General features: G+C 38.6%; 1 protein-coding gene, 1 non-coding gene and 1 pseudogene across 6 annotated transcripts in view; 2 read left to right on the forward strand and 1 right to left on the reverse strand.

Annotated features, from left to right (window-relative positions):
• Positions 1–1825: 1825 nt before the first annotated feature.
• On the reverse strand, positions 1826–2431 carry LOC123818904 (annotated as a pseudogene).
• A 3272-nt stretch (positions 2432–5703) lies between these two features.
• The window catches only part of MTRF1 (mitochondrial translation release factor 1), a 53105-nt gene continuing 39674 nt past the window's right edge, over positions 5704–19134 (forward strand). The window contains exons 1-6 of one of the 5 annotated variants that reach the window (XM_045839224.1): positions 5704–6006; positions 9163–9217; positions 10589–11011; positions 13599–13690; positions 15050–15131; positions 15313–15420. In XM_045839224.1, the coding sequence (XP_045695180.1) occupies positions 10597–11011; positions 13599–13690; positions 15050–15131; positions 15313–15420 (697 nt within the window). In that variant the 5' untranslated portion in view covers positions 5704–6006; positions 9163–9217; positions 10589–10596. Of the gene's footprint in view, positions 6011–9162; positions 9218–10588; positions 11012–13598; positions 13691–15049; positions 15132–15312; positions 15421–19134 lie in introns of all 5 variants that reach the window. The other 4 variants (XM_045839223.1, XM_045839222.1, XM_045839226.1 and 1 more) reach the window with 4 other exon arrangements.
• Positions 16073–16198, forward strand: LOC123818997. The gene has a single exon (XR_006785757.1). It is a non-coding gene; the product is annotated as a small nucleolar RNA SNORA31 (small nucleolar RNA).

Here is a 19134-nt window from a genome sequence, read left to right on the forward strand (position 1 = left end):
ACAAACCCACCCACCCAGGAATCAGCAACAGAAGGGCCCATTTTGATTGTGGGTAGCAGGGGAATTGACTGAAATCCAGCAGTGAGCAGAGCAAGTGCCATTGTTCCCTCTTGGACCCCTTCCCTACACACAGCTTCACAACGCATCAACGTGGCTTACCCCACCCTGATGAAAGCTCCACCCCTAAGGCTCCACCCCTTACTACATAACAGGTGTGTCCAGACAAAAAAAAAAAAACAACCCAAATGAAAGAACAGATCAAAGCTCCAGAAAAAATACAACTAAGCGATGAAGAGATAGCCAACCTATCAGATGCACAATTTAAAACACTGGTAATCAGGATACTCACATAATTGGTTGTATTTTGTCGCAAATTAGATGAAAAAATGAAGGCTATGCTAACTGAAATAAAGGAAAATGTACAGGAAACCAATAGTGATGGGAAGGAAATTGGGACTCAAATCAATGGCGTGGACCAGAAGGAAGAAAGAAATATCCAACCAGAAAAGAATGAAGAAACAAGAATTTTAAAAAAAAATGAGGTCTAGGAACCTCCAGGACATCTTTAAACATTCCAACATCCAAATTATAGGGGCACCAGAAGGGGAAAAGGAAGTGCAACAGATTGAAAATGTATTTGAACAAGTAAGAAAGGAGAACTTCCTCATCCTGGCAAAGGAAATAGACTTCCAGGAAGTCCAGGAAGCTCAGAGAGTCCCAAAGAAGTTGGACCCAAGGAGGAACACACCAAGGCACATCATAATTACATTACACAAGATTAAAGATAAGGAGAGAATCTTAGAAGCAGCAAGAGATAAGGGGTCAGTAATCTACAAAGGAGTTCCCATCAGACTGTCAGCTGGTTTCTCAAAAGAGACCTTGCAGGCAAGAAGGGGCTGGACAGAAGTATTCCAAGGCATGAAAGACAAGGACCTATATCCCAGATTGCTCTATCCAGCAAAGCTTTCATTTAGAATGGGAGGGCAGATAAAGTGCTTCTCAGATAAGATCAAGTTAAAGGAGTTCATCACCACCAAGCCCTTATTTTATGAAATGTTAAAGGGACTTATCTAAGAAAAAGAAGATAAGAAACATGTATAGTAAAAGGACAGTAAACTCACAATTATTAACAACCACACCTAAAGCAAAAACAAAAGAAACTAAGCAAACAACTAGAACAGGAACAGAACCACAAAAATAGAGATCACATTGAGGGTTAGCAACAGGGGTGTGGGAGGAGGAGAGAGGGAGAAAAGGTACAGAGAATAAGTAGCATAGATTGTAGGTTGAAAATAGATAGGGGGAGGGTAAGAATAGTATGAGAAATGTAGAAGCTAAAGAACTTATAAGTATGACACATGGACATGAACTAAAGGGGGGGAATGTGAGTGGGAGAGAGTGTACAGGGTGGAGGGGAGTGAAGGGGGAAATGGGACAACTGTAATAGCATAATCAATAAAATGTATTTTAAAAAAAGAAAAAAGTCCCAAATCAATACATGGCTTTTATTGCATCTTTAAAATATCACAAATAGTCCTGGCCAGTGTGACTCTGTTGACTAGGTGTTGTCCTGCAAACAAAAGGTCAAGAGTTCAATTCCCCGTAAGGGCACATGCCTAGGCTGCATGTTATTTTCCTGGTGGGAGCATGTGTGAAAGGCAATAAATCAATGTTTTCCTCTCATGTCAATGTTTCTTTTCCTTCTTTCTCCCTCCCTTGCCCTCCAAAATCAATAAGCATGTCCTTGGCTGAGGATAAAAAAATAAAGATATATATGAGGAACCAGTTGGCATCTTAATGTTTCTATAGCTGGACAACTTAGATCTTATTTATCAGCCTGCTGCACTATTTCTTTTTCAGATACATAGATAACATCCAAAAATTTTCTGCTATCCTGTTTTTAACTGCTGTGGCTTGTCCAATCAAAACAGCTCAATTTGATACAAGTTCATTGTCATTTCCTTGAGGAATCAACTGATCTTTCTGGGCTTGAGATACTGAACTAGCAATGCCTGGCCTCATCCAAACCCTGCAGATGTATTTTTTCACTCAGGAAATCTCTGATTTCAACAAGGGAACCATTCTCCTGAAGAACAACATTGGTGGGGAAGTGAGTGTTCACAGACCTCATCTTGTAACAGAAGCCCAGTGTAACACCATTGATCATGTTCTGTGCATGACTGCAGATAGTTTGAATAGCAACCAGTTCCTTTCTATTTCCCCACCATTTGTCATCCCAGAACCTCTTCTTTTTCTTTCCTAGGAGACTCAGTTCTACACTGATATAATTGAAGTCCTGCAGGGTGCCTCCGGGGCCCTTCACAATAACTGTGCATCCCTTCAGAGTGACGTCAACATTTCCTGGAATGTTGACAGTCTGATTGCTGAGGGTGGTCTTCATCCTTGCAGTAGTAGATGAGGCAAAAAGAGCTAGAATAAGTTATTTAACTTCATAAAGTGATTCAATAATAACTTTCATAAGTCTTTTTCAAACCATAAATTTTCTTTTATAGCTTTCTTGTTCACAATAATACTCATTACAAAACTTCAGGAAATCCAGAATACTATAAGGAGAAAAATAAATATTACCTATAATTCAACCAGACTTTTAAATATATATGCATTACATACGGCTTTTAAAATGGAATAGTTTGCTGAGTTTTTTAACATCCTCTTTCACTTAATATGTTGTGGCTATCTTTGCATATTAATAAATATATCACATTAGTTTCTTTCTTAAAACATGGAGGAGGAAGCAGTATTTATAGTACCAAACATAAATGTCTTAAGGGATTTTTTAAAATTAAGGAATAACATACAGTTCATAAAGTTTCATTATCTCAATACATTTTTATATATGTGTTTTAGTTTTCTTGGGCTGCCATAACAAAATATCATATATTGGGTAGCTCAAACAACAGAAATTTATTTCTCACAGTTTGGGAGGCTAGAAAATCCAAGATCAAGGTGCTGACAATGTATGTTTCTTTCTTTCTTTTTTTTAAGATTTTATTTATTTATTTTCAGAGAGGAGAAAGGAAGGAGAAAGAGAGGGAGAGAAACATTGATGTGTGACAGAAACATCAATCAGTTGCCTCTTGCACACCCCCAAACTGGGACCTGCCCACAACCCAGGCATGTGCCCTGAAAAGGGATTGAACCAGCGACCTTTCAGTTCACAGCAGCACTCAATACACTGAGCTATACCAGCCAGGGCTGGCAAGGTATAGAGGCTTTCATTCTGAAGCCTCTTCTCTTAGTCTGTAGTTAGTTGACATCTTGCTGTGTGTTTACATGACCTGTTTGTGTTTGGCTGGGGTTGGGGAGAGAACAGAGACTGATCAAAAAAGCTCTTGTGTCTCTTCTTATAAGCGTATTAATCCTATCAGATCAGGGGTCCACCTTTATGACCTCATTTAACCTTAGTCACCTCCTTAAAAGCCCTATATCCAGTACAGTCACAATGAAGTTAGTTTCAATATATTGAATTTGGAGGTGGGGTGGGGGTAGGTCACAGTTCAGTCCATAGCAGTAAGGAGAATAAAGTTTTATATACAATAGTTTGTATATCTACATACATCAAAATAAAGAAATAAAGGGTTTTGTTGTGTAATTTCGGAGAATGACTTGTACAGTCTTTTGGAATTTGTTTCCTATTGGAACATGAGTGCCATGTGGACAAAGATTTTTGTCTTTTCTACTCATTGCTAAATTCTCATGTCTAGAATAGTAATGAGCACATAACTGGTGTTCAATATTTTCTGAATATTTTCTTTCTTTTTGTTAAAAAGGTTTTATTTCCTGGCTGGCGTACCTCAGTGGATTGAGTGCAGGCTGCGAACCAAAAGTGTAGCAGGTTCGATTCCCAGTCAGGGTACATGCCTGGGTTGCAGGCCATGACCCCCAGCAACCGCACATTGATGTTTCTCTCTCTCTCTTTCTCCCTCCCTTCCCTCTCTAAAAATAAATAAATAAAATCTTTAAAAAAAAAGGGAAAAAAAAGGTTTTATTTAACCATCCTGTCTTGGTGTGGCTCAGTGGATTGAGTGCTGGCCTGCAAACAAAAGGGTTGTAGGTTCAATTCCCAGTCGGGCACATGCCTGGGTTTCAGGTGAGGTCCCCAGTAGGGGGCACACGAGAGGCAACGAACCAAAGTGTAGCAGGTTCGATTCCCAGTCAGGGTACATGCATGTTGATGTTTCTCTCCCTCTCTTTCTCCCTCCCTTCCCCTCTGTAAAAATAAATAAATAAAATCTTTAAAAAATAACCAAAAAAGATTTTACTTATTTATGTTTCAAGAGAAAGGGAGGGAGAAAGAAAAGGTCAGAAGTATTGATTGGTTGCCTCCCGTGCACCTCCCCAGTGGATACGTGGTGTAATCCAGGTGTGTGCCCTGACTGGGAATCAAACCCGACCCTTTGGTTCGCAGGCTGGCACTCAATCCACTGAGCCACACCAGCCAGGGCCTTTTCCTTTTTTTTTTTTTGAGAAGGGAGCTTAGGAGTCACAGATCATTAAGACAAATCGATTACCTTGATTGAAAGTCTGCTCTATCACTTACTACTAGTTTTTTTACCTTGGGAAAGTTGTTACTAATGGTCTCTGTACCTTAGTTTTCACTTATGAAAAATGGGTATTCTAAGGTTATTGTAAGGATCACATGAATTAATAGGTTTAAATTATGTAGAATAGTATGCAACGAGTAGATAGAAGTAGATAATTTTAAGTAGGTAATAAAGATATTCATTTTTATGGCCAATTCTCCTTCTTGTATGTACAGTCATACCCTATGAAAATATTCTGGGAAGTTGGTAATATGGGATTCTTTTTGCCTCTGCTTATTAGGAAGAAATATTGAGGCACACAGGTCAGATGACTTGTAAATGTGGTTGCTAAAGGTGGTCTGCCATTGGAATATTTAAAGTAAGGTAATATGTTTGCATTCCCCTGGAATTATTTGAATTTTTAAATTCCTTACTTAATTGGTTATTTACAAGCTATGAACCTAAGTTGAGCCCCTAAATTCTGTATGTGCATGCAGCATCTTTAAATCACTAATGTGTGGGTATTTATATAGTTTATACTTTGGATCCCATTATGATTTTTAAAAATACAAATTTATACACTCATTTAGTCATTAGGTATTTTTTCAGGCAATGGAAGCTGAAAGTACAGCTATTAACATGCAGAATCCCCTAAATTTTTGAATGCTGAAAAGGGGGATCCTCATAAAAGAAATTAAGAAATCACTACTTTACTGGTTCCATATATAAGGAAATTCTTGTAACTCTACATCTGTATATTGTAAATCTTGATCTCTTCATCAGAACTGTAGATTATATACCCTTCTGGTCCCAAGATTATGGCCAGAGGGATAGCAAGGTCACCAAGAATAATTTGGAAGTTGCCAAGGACTTGTTTTAAAGTGTTTTCAAGTCTGACTGAGAACTCTGACATTTAAGAAAAAAATAAGAAATAAACTGTAGAAAATCTCTCTCATGGGTTTGCCTGAACCTGAAAACCAAACCTCCACCTTTGGCCCAAAGGATGGGAGCGGGGGGCTGTCAGGAAATAAACTACAACTCCCAGGATTCCTGGGCGGACGATACTGGGACTTCCCGTAATTTCTGCTCTCCTAGCCCACTACCTCGAACCCCCGCCCCTCCACGCCCCCTCTGGCGCCCGTCAAAACGCAACCCACGCCCTGACCTCCTGTTCTGGGGGAGTACGCCTCATGGTTGCTTCAGGGGAACTTTTCTGGCTTTGTTATTTTTTTTCTTTGTCGCTGTCATTTTCCTCTTTTGTCTCCTCTGTTACCTCATTGTTCTAACGCAAGCCCAAGTACTACTCCGGAGAGGTGTCCAGACAGAGGTGGAGCCGGGAAATCAAGTGCTAACCCGGAAGAAGTGATCCAGGAAGTGAAAGTGGTTCCGTGCCTCTCCGGCTGTACTGTAGCGAGTTAGAGAAGGTTCGGCCTGAGTAAGGAAAGCTGACTTCTTTTTCATTGTAGGTACTCACAAGTCGTTTCTCCTTTATGATCATAAAAAGTCTTTTTTCTTTCTCCAGTTTATTTTCCATGTTCCTTCCTTATGGGATTGCTCCCTATACCGAATCACACAGTATGGCTTACACTTACCGGTCTCGCCCAGGGTTATTGTCACGTCTGTTAAACCGACGCCGAGAATTGTTATAAGAGTTATCAGAGTAATCCTGTTAACTGGTGGGTGGTGGAGAAAACTTGCTGTTCTGAGGTGTAGTTCTAGAGAGTAAACGTCTTGGGTTTTTTTCCCCCTTAACAGTTGAGATTCATGACCTTGAGAATTATTCATTGTACTACTGTTCGGAAAATGGAAATTTTAGCTAGAAGTGTGCTAACAAAAATGTTTACTATACTTTTATTCTGTCCCTTTGTAAATGGACACACCTCTTATGTGCTTGAGACTCGATGTAAAGACACAGAAACTTCTGCTGGAGAACTGTAACATTTGTAGTACTAGGCATAGATGTGTTCTTCCACAGTCCTTTTCTGCATGTGATTCAGTACGTTAAAGTTCATTAGTAGAACCCTGCAAACTTCGAATATTTTAGAGACAATTCTCAATGTTTTATTTCCTAGGTGATAATATAATGATATATAAGTTAGTAGACTTATAGTGATCAATTGAGCTAATATATGAATGCATCTCCTAGCATAGGAACACCAGAGAGGTTGATTTTGATACATTTTGACCTTTATTTCAACTTTGAACCACAGAATTTTAGGGGCAAAATGTTATTCTTAGAACTTTCTTAATAAAACTACAGTGTACTTTTGTTAGCTCTTGATTATCTGTTAGAGGAGAGGACAAATAATTATTGTACACAGCCAGTTTCACCTAACCTGTAATTTTTTAAGTAAGTTTTTTTTCTTGATTGTAAAACTAATACATGCTATAAGTAGAGAAGACTTGAAAACACTAAAAAGTAGAAAAAAATAGAAAGCAAACAAGTGGTAATCCATAATTCCACAATTAGGAATCATCTTAACATTTCGATATATTTACTTTTTAGTTTTCTTTTTAAAAAATTCTGTACCTTTTTCACATTTATATCATATAATTTGGAAAAATTTTGAAAACAAGTTGATCCTTGACCAATGCAGGGGGTAGGGGCAACAACCCTCTTAGTCAAAAAATCTGCATATAACTTTTAACTCTCCAAAAACTTAATTAGTCACCCTGATTATACTTGTTAGATTGCTTCTCGGATCCCCACAAATACCAACATCCCAGATGCTCAGTCATTGATATAAAATGGTATAGAACAATGCATGTAGTTGGCCATTTGCCTTCACAGATTCCCAACAATTGATTGAAAATACTGTTTTCAGCTGCAGTTGGTTTAATCGATGGAAGTGAGATCAGGGGACACAGAGGGCTGGTTATAATATTTATTTGAAAAATTCAAAATGTAGGTGGCCTGTGTAGTTCATACCTGTATTATTTAAGGGTCAACTGTAATTATCACCATTGCCCTTTATTACCATACCTTCTACTTTCTTTTTCTTAAATTATATTTTATTGATTATGCTATTATAGTTGTCCTTATTTTTCTGCCTTCGCTCCCCTCCACCCTGTACTCGCTACTCCCTCACGCAGTCCCTCTACCATTGTTCATGTCCATTGATGATTTGTATAAGTTCTTTGGCTACTCCATTTCCTATACCGTACTTTATATCCCCATGGCTATTCTGTAACTACCTATTTGTACTTCTTAATCCCCTCATCTCTTCTTCACCCATTCTCTCCCACTTGGTAACCTTCTGGTAACTAACTTCTTTTCTCTTGCTTTTAAGAGTTCTCTGTTTATCTTTAACTTTGGCCTTTTAATAATGATGTGTCTTGGAGTGGGCCTCTTTGCATCCATCAAAATTGGGACTCTCTGTACTTCCTGGATCTGCATGTTTATTTCCTTCACCAAATCAGCGAAGTTTTCTTTCACTATTTTTTCAGATAGATTTCCAATTTCTTGCTCTTTCTTTTTTCTTTTTGGCACCCCGTGAGGTGAATGTTGTCCCAGAGACTGTTTACACTATCTTCATTTTGGGGGGTTGTTTTTTCTTCTTCTTCTTCTGCATGATTGTTTTTGCTCCCTTATGTTCCAAATCATTAATGTGATTCTTGGCTTAATTCTACTGTTGTTTCCCTGTAAATTGTTTTTTTATTTTAATTAGTGTATCCAATGTTTCTGACTGGGTCTTTTTTATGCTGTTGAGGCCCTTACTAAGTTCCTTGAGCATCCTTATAAACATTGTTTTGAACTCAGTATGACAGATTGCTTACCTCCATTTCACTTAGCTTTTTTTCTGGAGTTTTGATCTGTTCTTTCATTTGGGCCATGTTTCTTTGTCTCCTCATTTTGGCAGCCTCCCTGTATTTGTTTCTGTGTATTAGGTAGAGCTGCTTTGACTCCGTGTCTTGGTAGTGTGGCCTAATGTAATAGGTTTCAAGTAGGGTTCAGTGGCACAGCCTCCCTATGATCCAAGCTGGGTACTCCAGGTGTGCCGTTGGTGTGGGCTGAGTACATCCTCTTGTAGTTGAGCCTTGATTGCTGTTGGCAGATCAGTGGGAGGGATTTACCAAGGCCAGTCAGCTGCAAGGTCAGGCTATGACCACTGACTCCCAGCCTCCACCCTCGGTGGAAGATCAGCTGTACAGGGGCAGTACAGTGGTTCTCCTTTGGGTCCCTGAGGTTTCCAGGATGGTGCAGGCCAAAGTCAGCCTCCACCTGCGTTTTGCCCCAGGGCACCCTGCCTGAGCTGTAAAGCAATCTGAGATGGCTGCTACCTGTGCTGGGCTTGTAGATTCGTAGGTGAATCCAAGCTATAACTGTAATCAGCCTGCCCTAGGGCTCACTGAAGCCAGCTGTTGCTTGATGGTTTGATAGGATTTAGGAGCCAAGACCAGCCATTGTTATGGAAAAGAAGCTTGGGTGGGCCCATAAATTAAGTGGGGTAGAGCCTCTGTGGATCTCCAGGGTGGGTCACACAGTTAGCCGGGTTGATGGAGTCTCAAGATATGGCACCAATCTACAGGCTCTGTTGAGGGGAGGGCTCAGCCAAGGGACAATGGCCTCTGCTTGCCCCAATGCCAGACACGTCAGTCTCTCCCTGTGTACCATTAGTGCCGTTCAAGCTGCCACCCTGGTGCTGGAGCTCAGAGGGAGCAAGTCTGAGTAGGTGAGTACATATGTGGGTTTCCCAAGAGGAACCACTTACATACGACTCCAGCGGCCTCCTTCACCAAGTCAGTCCTCACTGGTTTTCACATCCAGAAGTTGTGGGGACTTAATCTTCCTGGCACTGGAATCCTGGACTGAGGGGGGGGGCGGTGGGGGCGGGGCAGCTGGTGTGGGTCTGAGATTCCTCACTCCCAAGATATCTTTCCCAAATATTTATCCATGTGGTGTGGGGCCAGCCCATTCTACATCTGTGCCCCTCCTACCAGTTTGAATGGATGTGGTTTCTTTAATTCTGTAGTTGTCAGGCATCCTTCACCTTGATTTCTGACGTTCCTGAGTGATGGTGGTTCTGTATTTCACTTGTAATTTTGATGTGGTTGCCTCAAGAAATGAGCCATGTCTGCCTATGCTGCCACCATCTTGACTAGAAGCTCAGACCTTCTACTTTCTTGGTTTGTTAATATTTGAAAATTTCTTCATTCAGGATTTCAACTAAAAGGGAAGTATCTTTGAAGAGTGATTGTGGAATTGAAAATAAAAAGCACTAAGCTTTCACCCTGGTCAGTGTGGCTCAGTTTGTTCAGTGGTGTCCCGTGTCCCATAAACTGAAAGGTCATGGGTTCGATTCCTGGTCATAGCACATGCCTAGGTCGTGGGTTTGGTCCCCAGTTGGGGCACTTACAAGAGACAGCTGATCAATATTTCTCTCTCTCTCTCCTTCCCCCACCCCGCCCCTGCCATCTTCTCACCTTCTCACTCCAAAATTAATAAGCATGTCTTCGGGTGAGGATTTTTTTAAAAAGGAAGGAAAAGAACCCTGAGCTCTGAATTGGGAACCTGAGTTCTAGAATCAGTTCTGTCTCCCTGGCTGAGGTGAATAATCATGATAAAGTTACTTAGCTTCCTTGGACATTTGGATATCTAAAACTAAAGAATTGATCAAGGAAACAATTATTTACATCATACTTTAGAAATGTATGAATATAGGAACCAGCTAAAGTTTACATGATTATTTTATACCTTTCAAGTGCTTGTTCACAGTCTCTATTCTAGATTCTGGATACTTTCTAGAAAATAGCTGATTTAACCCAGTCTATCGATATATTTATTGGTTGTACTCCTACTCATTCCTCTTAGTTAATTATGTATGTTGAGTGGGTAAAAAAGCAGTGCTTTCTTCATTTATTTTAACACATTCTTTTCAGAAGTTGGAAGAATTATTTTCTTTTTATGAGTTATGGAATTTGGGGACCATTATTTGGAGCTTGCTGAGACAGTGAACTAAGCAAGATTTCTAAGGCTCCTTCCAGCTTTATTGTATCTGTAGAGTTGATTTTTTTCCAGAATATGTTTATTTATTATATTTCAGATGCTGAGATGAATCGTCACCTCTGTGTTTGGCTTTTTAGACATCTGTCCCTTTATGGTCACTGCCAATACCATATCCACCCCCTTTTTCATCAGTCTACACGGATACATCTTGATACACAGCTGTGGGGTTTTAGACAAAACTGGAATCACATTCTCCACCTGTTAAATAAGAATTGCTCCAGGAGATATTGTCATCAAGACACCAGGATGCTCTGGAAGCATAAAGCACTACAGAAATATATGGAGGACCTGAATAAAGAGTACCAAGCACTTGACCAGTGTTTGCAGCATATCTCTGTGAATCAAGGGGACCAAAGGTCCTTGAATCAAAGACATAATGAGTTGGCCTCACTTGCAACCATTTACCAAGAGATTCAGAAGGCTGAACAAGCAATTGAAGAATTAGAATCAATGTGTAAAAGTAAGTAAAAGATATGTGTGTATTGAAGTACAGGATCAATTTTCTAAGTTAAACTTTTATTGAACTCAGTTAAAAAGCCTACAAGTAATAAGCTCTACACTTGGAAAAGACAGGACTCTGTGCTCTGGATATTTGAAGTATTTTAGTAGTTGTTATTTAGTAGCTGAGAAACTGAACTCCTTGTGGTTCTTGCCAGCAAGTTTTTAGGGTTTGGGAGATGGCTACTGACCTTTTCAGAAGCTTTAATTTCTTGCATAGGCCTTTACTGAGTACTCTCCTACAGTGCTACATACCAGGAACTCAAAAATACAGTTCCTACCCCCTTAAAGGGCTTATATGGTCTAGGTATTTCATCACCCTCCAGCTATCTCATCCCAGTCCCTCCCTTCCCTACCAGGCCTGGGCAACCCCTACTCTACTTTCTGTCTCTGTAGATTTACTTACTTCAGGCATTTTATGTAAATGCAATCATATAGTATGTTGTCCTTTGTGACTGGCTTTTTAAAAAATGTATTGATTGTAAAGAAAAAGAGAGGAGGGGAGAGAGAAAAAAAACTGTTTTTCCTCTTATTTTGCATTCTTTGGTTGCTTCTTATATGTTCTCTGAGCAAGGGATTGAACCCACATCTTGGCATAGCAGGACAATATTCTAACCAACTGAGCTCCCCGGCTGTGCCTAGCTTTTTTTCCACTTAGCATAATACTCTAAAGGTTCATTTCTGTTGTAGCCTATATCCATACTTCTTTTTAAATGTATTTTTTAAAGATTTTGTTTATTTATTTTTAGAGAAAAGGGAGAGAGAGGGAATGTGTGGTTGCCTTTCACATGCCCCCTACTAGGGATCTGGCCAACAACCCAGGCATGTGCCACAAATCGAACCAGCAACCCTTTGGTTTGCAGGCCAGCACTCAATCCACTGAACCACACCAGCCAGGGTACATATGTCAATTTTTTTTTATTGCTGAATTATATTTCATGGTATAGGTATACCACATTTCATTTGATTTATTTATCACTTGATGGATATTGAGTTGCTTTCACTTTTTGATTATTATGAACAATGCTGCAGTGAACATTTGTGTACAAGTTTTTGTATGGCCATAGATTGCTGAGTTGTATAACTCCATGTTTAACCTTGTGCAGAACTGTCTGACTGTTTTCCAAAGTGGCTGCACCATTTTCATTCTACCTCTGTGTGATGGTTCTAATTTCTCCACATCCTTGCCGATCCTTGTTATCTTCCCCTTTGATTCTACTGATCCTACTGGGTGACTCATGACTTTGAATTGATTTTCCTTGCCTCATTAATGATATTGAGCATCTTTTTGTGTGCCCAATTGCCTTATCATCTTTGGATAAATCACTGTTCAGATCCTTTGCCCATTGAGTTATATCTTTTATTATTGATTTGTAGGAGCTCTTTATATATTAGACATAAATTCTTTATCGATATATGATTTGCAGAAATTTTTCTCTTACTCTGTGGATTGTTCTTTGAAACATTGTCTTTTAAAATTTTGATGTTGATTTATCTTTTTATTCTTTTGTTGCTTGTGTTATCAGTGTAATATCTAAGGAACTACTATATAATCTAAGGTCACAAAGGTTTGTGTCTTGTTTTCTTTCAAGAGCTTTATATTTTTAGTCCTTACACTTGAATTAATTTTGTATATGATGCAAAATGCGAATTAATTTTGTATATGATGCAAAATGCATATTAATTTTGCATAATGGACTAACCTAGGATTCAACATTTATCCAGATTTTGCTCTTGGGTTTTAGTTACTAAACTTTCTTCTGTGTCCTGTTTAATTAAGCCTTAGAAATGTTAAGCAACGTCAAGGCTAGTCATAATTACACCTGTGAAGTCCTGCGTGTTCAAAGCCTTATATTTTCCTGTTTTCTATGGGTGGCACCACAGATATCTCACCCACATTCGATGAGATTTATTTTTTACTTTTTGCATAATGCTACTCAAGTTTATAATTAATTGATTTTGGGGAAGTTCCTCACACATAATAGGAGCTTACTGAATGCTTTCTAAATTGAATTGGAATAACTTCTTTCAGCTTTGGTTGTATCATGTGTAAGATCAGATTGGATTAGATTGTTCCTAAACTCTCTTCTAGGTTTACAGTTCTGCTATTCTATAATAATACTGATACTAGCTACCTTTACTCTACAAAAATGTTGGCTTTAGCCATGCTAGATTATTCACAGTGTGCTGGGTAATAGTTGCCAACTTTAGACGAGAAGTGGCCACCCCAATTTACTCCAAAACTGATGTTTTTTGCGTTTATATTTAATTAGTCCCTTTTTAAACTTGTTTGATTAACTACTAATTTTTATAATTACTTACAAACATTCAAATCACAAGCTTTTGGTCAAGATCATGCTTTTCATACTGGGTTTTTTGGGGGAAATACTTTACAAATGCTTGATATTCTCTTAACTATTCTAACTTCTTTTATATAATCCCTTACCTTCACAACTGAAATAAAGCTCAGTAGTCAGATATTAGGTAGCTATTTAAGAGACTCCCTGTATTTAAAAACTTTTACCATTATTACTGTTGCTGGTTTTTAGGTTTAAATAAACAAGATGAAAAGCAGTTACAAGAACTTGCATTGGAAGAGAGGGAAACCATTGCTCAAAAAATCAACGTGTTATACAGTGAGGTATGTTTTAGGAGGTAAACTAATCTTCGTACGTAGTGTTAATACAAAGGAATAGTGTTCTTGCTAGATTATGTGTTGGTGCTCAGAGTGCTTTCCAAACACCAGTTTGTTAAGTCTTCTCTTACCATAAGTGATTAGGTGGGGTGTAGTGCTGTAATTTGCTATTGAAGAGATTGTGATACGTATCAAAAAGTAAAACACTCCCCCACACCCTAGCAACAATATTCTAAAATTAAATCTATTGCCTGGCAAAGGAACACATGCTCATAAACAAATTTAGTTTGCCAATGGGGAACATAAGGGTTTTTAAGTCTTAGAAAGGGGGTGTGGTTCATGGTGATTGTGTTAAGGGTTGAAAATTTGCATTCTGGATAGAATGGAATGAATACAAGGGTATAGAGACAGTTGGTTAACACAAGTATTTGTTGTAGCATCTTCCAGCGCAGTGGATGATTTGTCTGAAATCACAGAACTGTATACCATGCTCCCCTCTGTCATATTTGCCATTTTCCTGACTTCAGTCTTCCCCACTCTGGGAATCCAATAGAGGAAGTTTTTTAGGAGTTGAAGGGGATGAGGTAGAGGTACTGGTTATTTTTGTCACTGATTTAACCAGCAAATCAAAGATGTGTCACTCTAATATATTCTGTAATAATCTCTTCCATTTCTAGCAGAGATGGAGTATGTATTTCAAAAATCAACAGTAGGGAGTATCATGACACATACGTGCTTTTAGTTTGATTTGAAAGACCTCTTAGTAATAATACAAATAAGAGGAAAGTTGGTTACTTTATTAGGATGCCCCTTTTTCTTTTCATAGTTAAGAAACTATTTGAGCCTCATCTTGGGATTCCTCAACCTACTCTTTAAACAAAGTAACTACTGAGAAGTCGGGACACAGCCTGGTGTTTTGCTGTCATTTTATGGCAGAAGAGAATATGCAATCATGTAGAAAGAAGACTCTCAAAGCTTTACTTCATTCATTAGATGAAAGAAGCTACTGTTCAGAACTAATAACAGGCAAAATCTGAAGAAAATTGAGTGGGACACTGGACTTTGATCTAAATTTCTGTATTTTAGAAAATTAAGATAATCTGATAGCATTGTGGAGAACATCCTGACAAGTAACTTCATTGTTAACATGAATTGATCACTTATTTTAGGTCTAATTAGGTCTACTTATTAAAGCATTTTAGGAGTTGACTTCACTGGGGTGCTATGTGATTTTTGTTAATTACTGAATATTTTTTAATATTTGGGGGTCTTTTATCTAAGTTCAAGTAATAATAGTGTATATGTATAGTATATATACCATGGAATATATACATACTAAAGCTTACAGTTTTTTCCATTTTTTAGCTTGTCCAGAATCTAGTGCCAAAGGAGAAATATGACAAAAATGATGTTATTTTAGAGGTGACATCTGGAAGAACTACTGGAGGTCAGTAAAGTAATTTTCTTATAAATAATCCACGCAATAATCTAAATTTTACTTTGATTAGACATACTACAACTTTAAACGTTTCACTTTTGAAGTAGTTACCAATTTCCTAAGGGGTCTAATTAAGACTGGTTCTCTTGGAAATAAGTGCTGACTGAATATTTTTTGTATTTTGTTTTAGGTGATATTTGTCAACAATTTACCCGTGAAATATTTGACATGTACCAGAATTACTCAGGGTATAAACACTGGACATTTGAACTTCTGAATTATACACCTGCTGATTATGGTAAGTGTATTTGAGGATTGGTCCATAGATAGTGCCGGAAATTCTTTTTCCTCTAAGTTGATTATATTCATGTTGTCCTATATTCTAATTTCAATTTTATTGTTTAAAAAATTTTTTAGCCCTGGCTGGTGTAGCTCAGTGGATTGAGTGTGGGCTGCGAACCAAAGTGTCGTAGGTTCGATTCCCAGCCAGGGTACATGCCTGGGTTGCAGGCTATAACCCCCAGCAACCGCACATTGATGTTTCTCTCTTTCTCTCTATCTCCCTTCCTTCCCCCTCGAAAAATAAATAAAATCTTTAAAAAAAATAAATGAAGTTTTTTACTGACAATAAAAAATTCTGTATTGATTTTGGGAGAGGAAAAGGGAAAGAGAGGAAAAAAGAGGGAAGAGGAGAGAAGAGAGAAACATAAACTTCTATTCCATTCATTCATGCACTCTTTGGTTGTTTCTTGTATGTGCTCTGACCAAATATAGGACCCTCAACCTTGGCATAGTGGGATGACACTCTAACCAACTGAGCTACCCAGCCAGGGCTGTCCCATATCTTTAAAACATTTGATCTCTATCTGCTAAATACTGTGACAGAGGTTCATCAGTCACAGTGGCTTACTATAGTAGAGTTTTTAACTGGGAGAAAAGAGTGGGAGGGATTGCATCCACTGATAGACCTTGAACAATCTAACTCTGTTCTTTTGGTTTGCACTAGGATGCGAAAGAAAAAAATCTCTGTGCTTTCTGTCTTTGTGGCAGCCCAGATTGAATAGGGGACTACATTTGAGGAAGAAAAAAAAAGAGTGGGAGGGAGGGAGATATCCTCATAGGAAGGAATATCTAAGTAAGAGAAAATTTCCCTATGAAGGATAGGTATGTACCTTGCCTGGAAAGCATTGCTTTGTTGTTCAGAGATATAGTAAGGTTTTTACTCAAAAGAACTTTATCTAATAAGAAGATTTATCAGACTAAGTGACTCATGATTTATCTAATTTTTATGGGAATGTAGAGAAAGTTAATTTTATTTTCAAAAAGTTTCAATTTAGTTGAGCTGATAAGAACTTAATACAACATAAACAATAACAAACAATGCAAGTCTTTAAACTCGAAAGTATGTTAACTATGTTAAATCATACCTTCTGATAATAATTATTTTTCCCATGCTTTTAATCTCTCTGGAAGTAGTTTTCTGCTTGGTTACACAATGATACACTATAGTAGACAGGATTATGAATAATAAACCACAAACTATCAGAGTGGAGAAAGTAGATTAATGCAAGTTAAATAATCTAGGGAAATGAAAACCAGTATACAGCATGTTGTGCTTGGTATAGGTTTTATTTTATTTTTATTTTTTAAATTATATTTTATTATACCATTACACTTGTCCCAGTTTTTCTCTTTGCTCCCTTCCACCGTGCATCCCCCACTCCCTCAGGCAGTCTCCACACCATTGTTCATGTCCCTAGTTCATGCTTAGAAGTTCTTTGACTACTCCATTTCCCATATTGTACTTTATATCCCCAAGGCTATTCTGTAAGTACCTATATGCACTTATCAATCCCCTTATCTCTTCACTTGTTCCCCCACAATCCCCTCCCATCTGGCAGCCATCAAAATGCTCTCTGTATCCATGATTCAGTCTCTGTTCTCCTTGTTTGCTTAGTTTGTTATTTATTTATACAGCTGTTCATAGGTATGTATTTATTACCATTTTATTGTTTCTAGTTTTGATCTTCTGTTTTTTAAATAAGTCTCTTTAACATTTCATATAGTAATAGTTTGGTGGTCATGAGCTCCTTTAGTTTTTCTTGTTTAGGAAGCTCTTTTTGTGCCGTTCCATTCTAAATGGTATCCTCGCTGGGTGGAGCAATCTTGGCTGTAGGTCCCTGCTTTATCTTTAACCTTTAGCATTTGTTATGATGTGTCTTATAGTGGGCCTCTTTGCATTCATCTTGTTTGGGTGTCTCTGTGTTTACTTGTGGACTTGCATGTCTATTTCCTTCACCAAAATAGGGAAGTTTTCCTTCACTATTTTTTCAAATAGATTTCCAATTTCTTGCCCTTTCTCTTCTCCTCCTTGCACCCTTGATGTGAATGTTGGAATGTTTGAAGTTGTCCCAGAGGCTGCTAACACTGTCCTTGATTTTTTAATTTTTTCATTCTTGTTCTGATTGGTTGTGTTTTGCTCCCTTATGTTCCAAATCATTGATTGGATTCTTGACTCCATCCACTGTACTATTGTTTCCCTGTAAATTGTTCTTTATTGCAATTAGTGTATCCTTTGTTTCTGATTGAATCTTTTTTATGCTTTTGAGGTCCTCACTAAGTTCCTTGAGCACCCTTATAACCAGTGTTTGGAGCCCTGCATCTGATAGATTGCTTGTCTCCATTTCATTTAGCTCTTTTTCTGGAGTTTGCATCTGTTCTTTCATTTGGGTCATGTTTCTTTGTCTCCTTGTTTTGGCAACCTCCCCATGTTTGTTTTTGTGTATTAGATAGAGTTGCTCTGACTAATCTTTCTGGCACTGAAACCCTGTGCTGGGGGTGGCCTGGTGTGGGGCTGGGACCCCTCGCTTCTAGATAGCCCTCCTGAATTTTTATCCATCACACGTGGATTTGAGACCAGACCTTTCTGCCTCTACCAAGCAGTTTGGATAGATATGGTTTCTTTAATTCCATAGATGTCAGATTTCCATTCAACTTGATTTCTTTTGGTGCTCAGTAATGGTTGTTCTATAGTTGTAATTTTGATGTGGTTGTGCAAGAAGGTGGACCATGTTTACCTATGCCATCATCTTTGGTATAGAGTTTAAATACAGCTAGTGAGAGCAGAGGGAATAGACAACCTGAGCTATAGCATGGTGGTGGGAAAGATCTTGGTGTGTGAGTGGAACAGTGAGGAAGCCAACTACTCCGGATGTATTTGTGATGGGAAGTAATAGGAAATAGATTTGAACATCTTTGAAAGCCGAATAGGCCTTGATTGTTAGCCAATAGAAAGCTGTTGAAGCCCTGACTGGTGTAGCTCAGTGGATTGAGTGCTAGACTGTGAAGCAAAAGGTCACCAGTTTGATTCCCAGTCAGGGCACGTGCCTGGGTTGCAGGCTCGGTCCCTGGTTGGGGGCACACAAGAGGCAACCACACATTGATGTTTCTCTCCCTCTCTTTCTCCTTGCCCTACCCCTCTCTCTAAAAATAAAATAAAATAAAATCTTTAAAAAAAAGAGAAAGAAAGCTGTTGAAGATTTTATTAAAAGAATTTTACTTGATAAATACACATTTTAAGAAGATTTTGGTTCCAGCCAGTGTGGCTCAGTTGGTTGGGTGTTCTCCCAGAAATCAAAAGGTGGCCAATAGTTCTATTCTGATCAGGGAACATACCTGGATTATGGATTCATCCCTAGTTGGGGTGCTTATGAAAGGCAGCCAATTGATGTCTTTTTTTCACATCAGTGTTTCTCTCCCTTCCTCCTTCCCTTCCGCTCTAAAATTAATAAGCATGTCCTCAGGTGAGGTGTAAGGAAAAAAAAGATTATTTTGACACAAAGAATGGATTGAGAGCCCTGGCTAATGTGGCTCAGTGGATTGTCAACCTGCAAACCAAAAGGTCACCGGTTCGATTCCCAGTCAGGGCACACGCCTGTGTTGCAGATCAGGCCCGCAGTTGAGAGTGTGTAAGAGGCAACCACATGATCTCTCCCTCTCTTCCTCCCTTCCC

This window comes from Phyllostomus hastatus, unplaced genomic scaffold (genome assembly GCF_019186645.2).
Source record: "Phyllostomus hastatus isolate PE091 unplaced genomic scaffold, TTU_PhHast_1.1 phas_contig_29, whole genome shotgun sequence".
Lineage (NCBI taxonomy): Eukaryota > Metazoa > Chordata > Mammalia > Chiroptera > Phyllostomidae > Phyllostomus > Phyllostomus hastatus.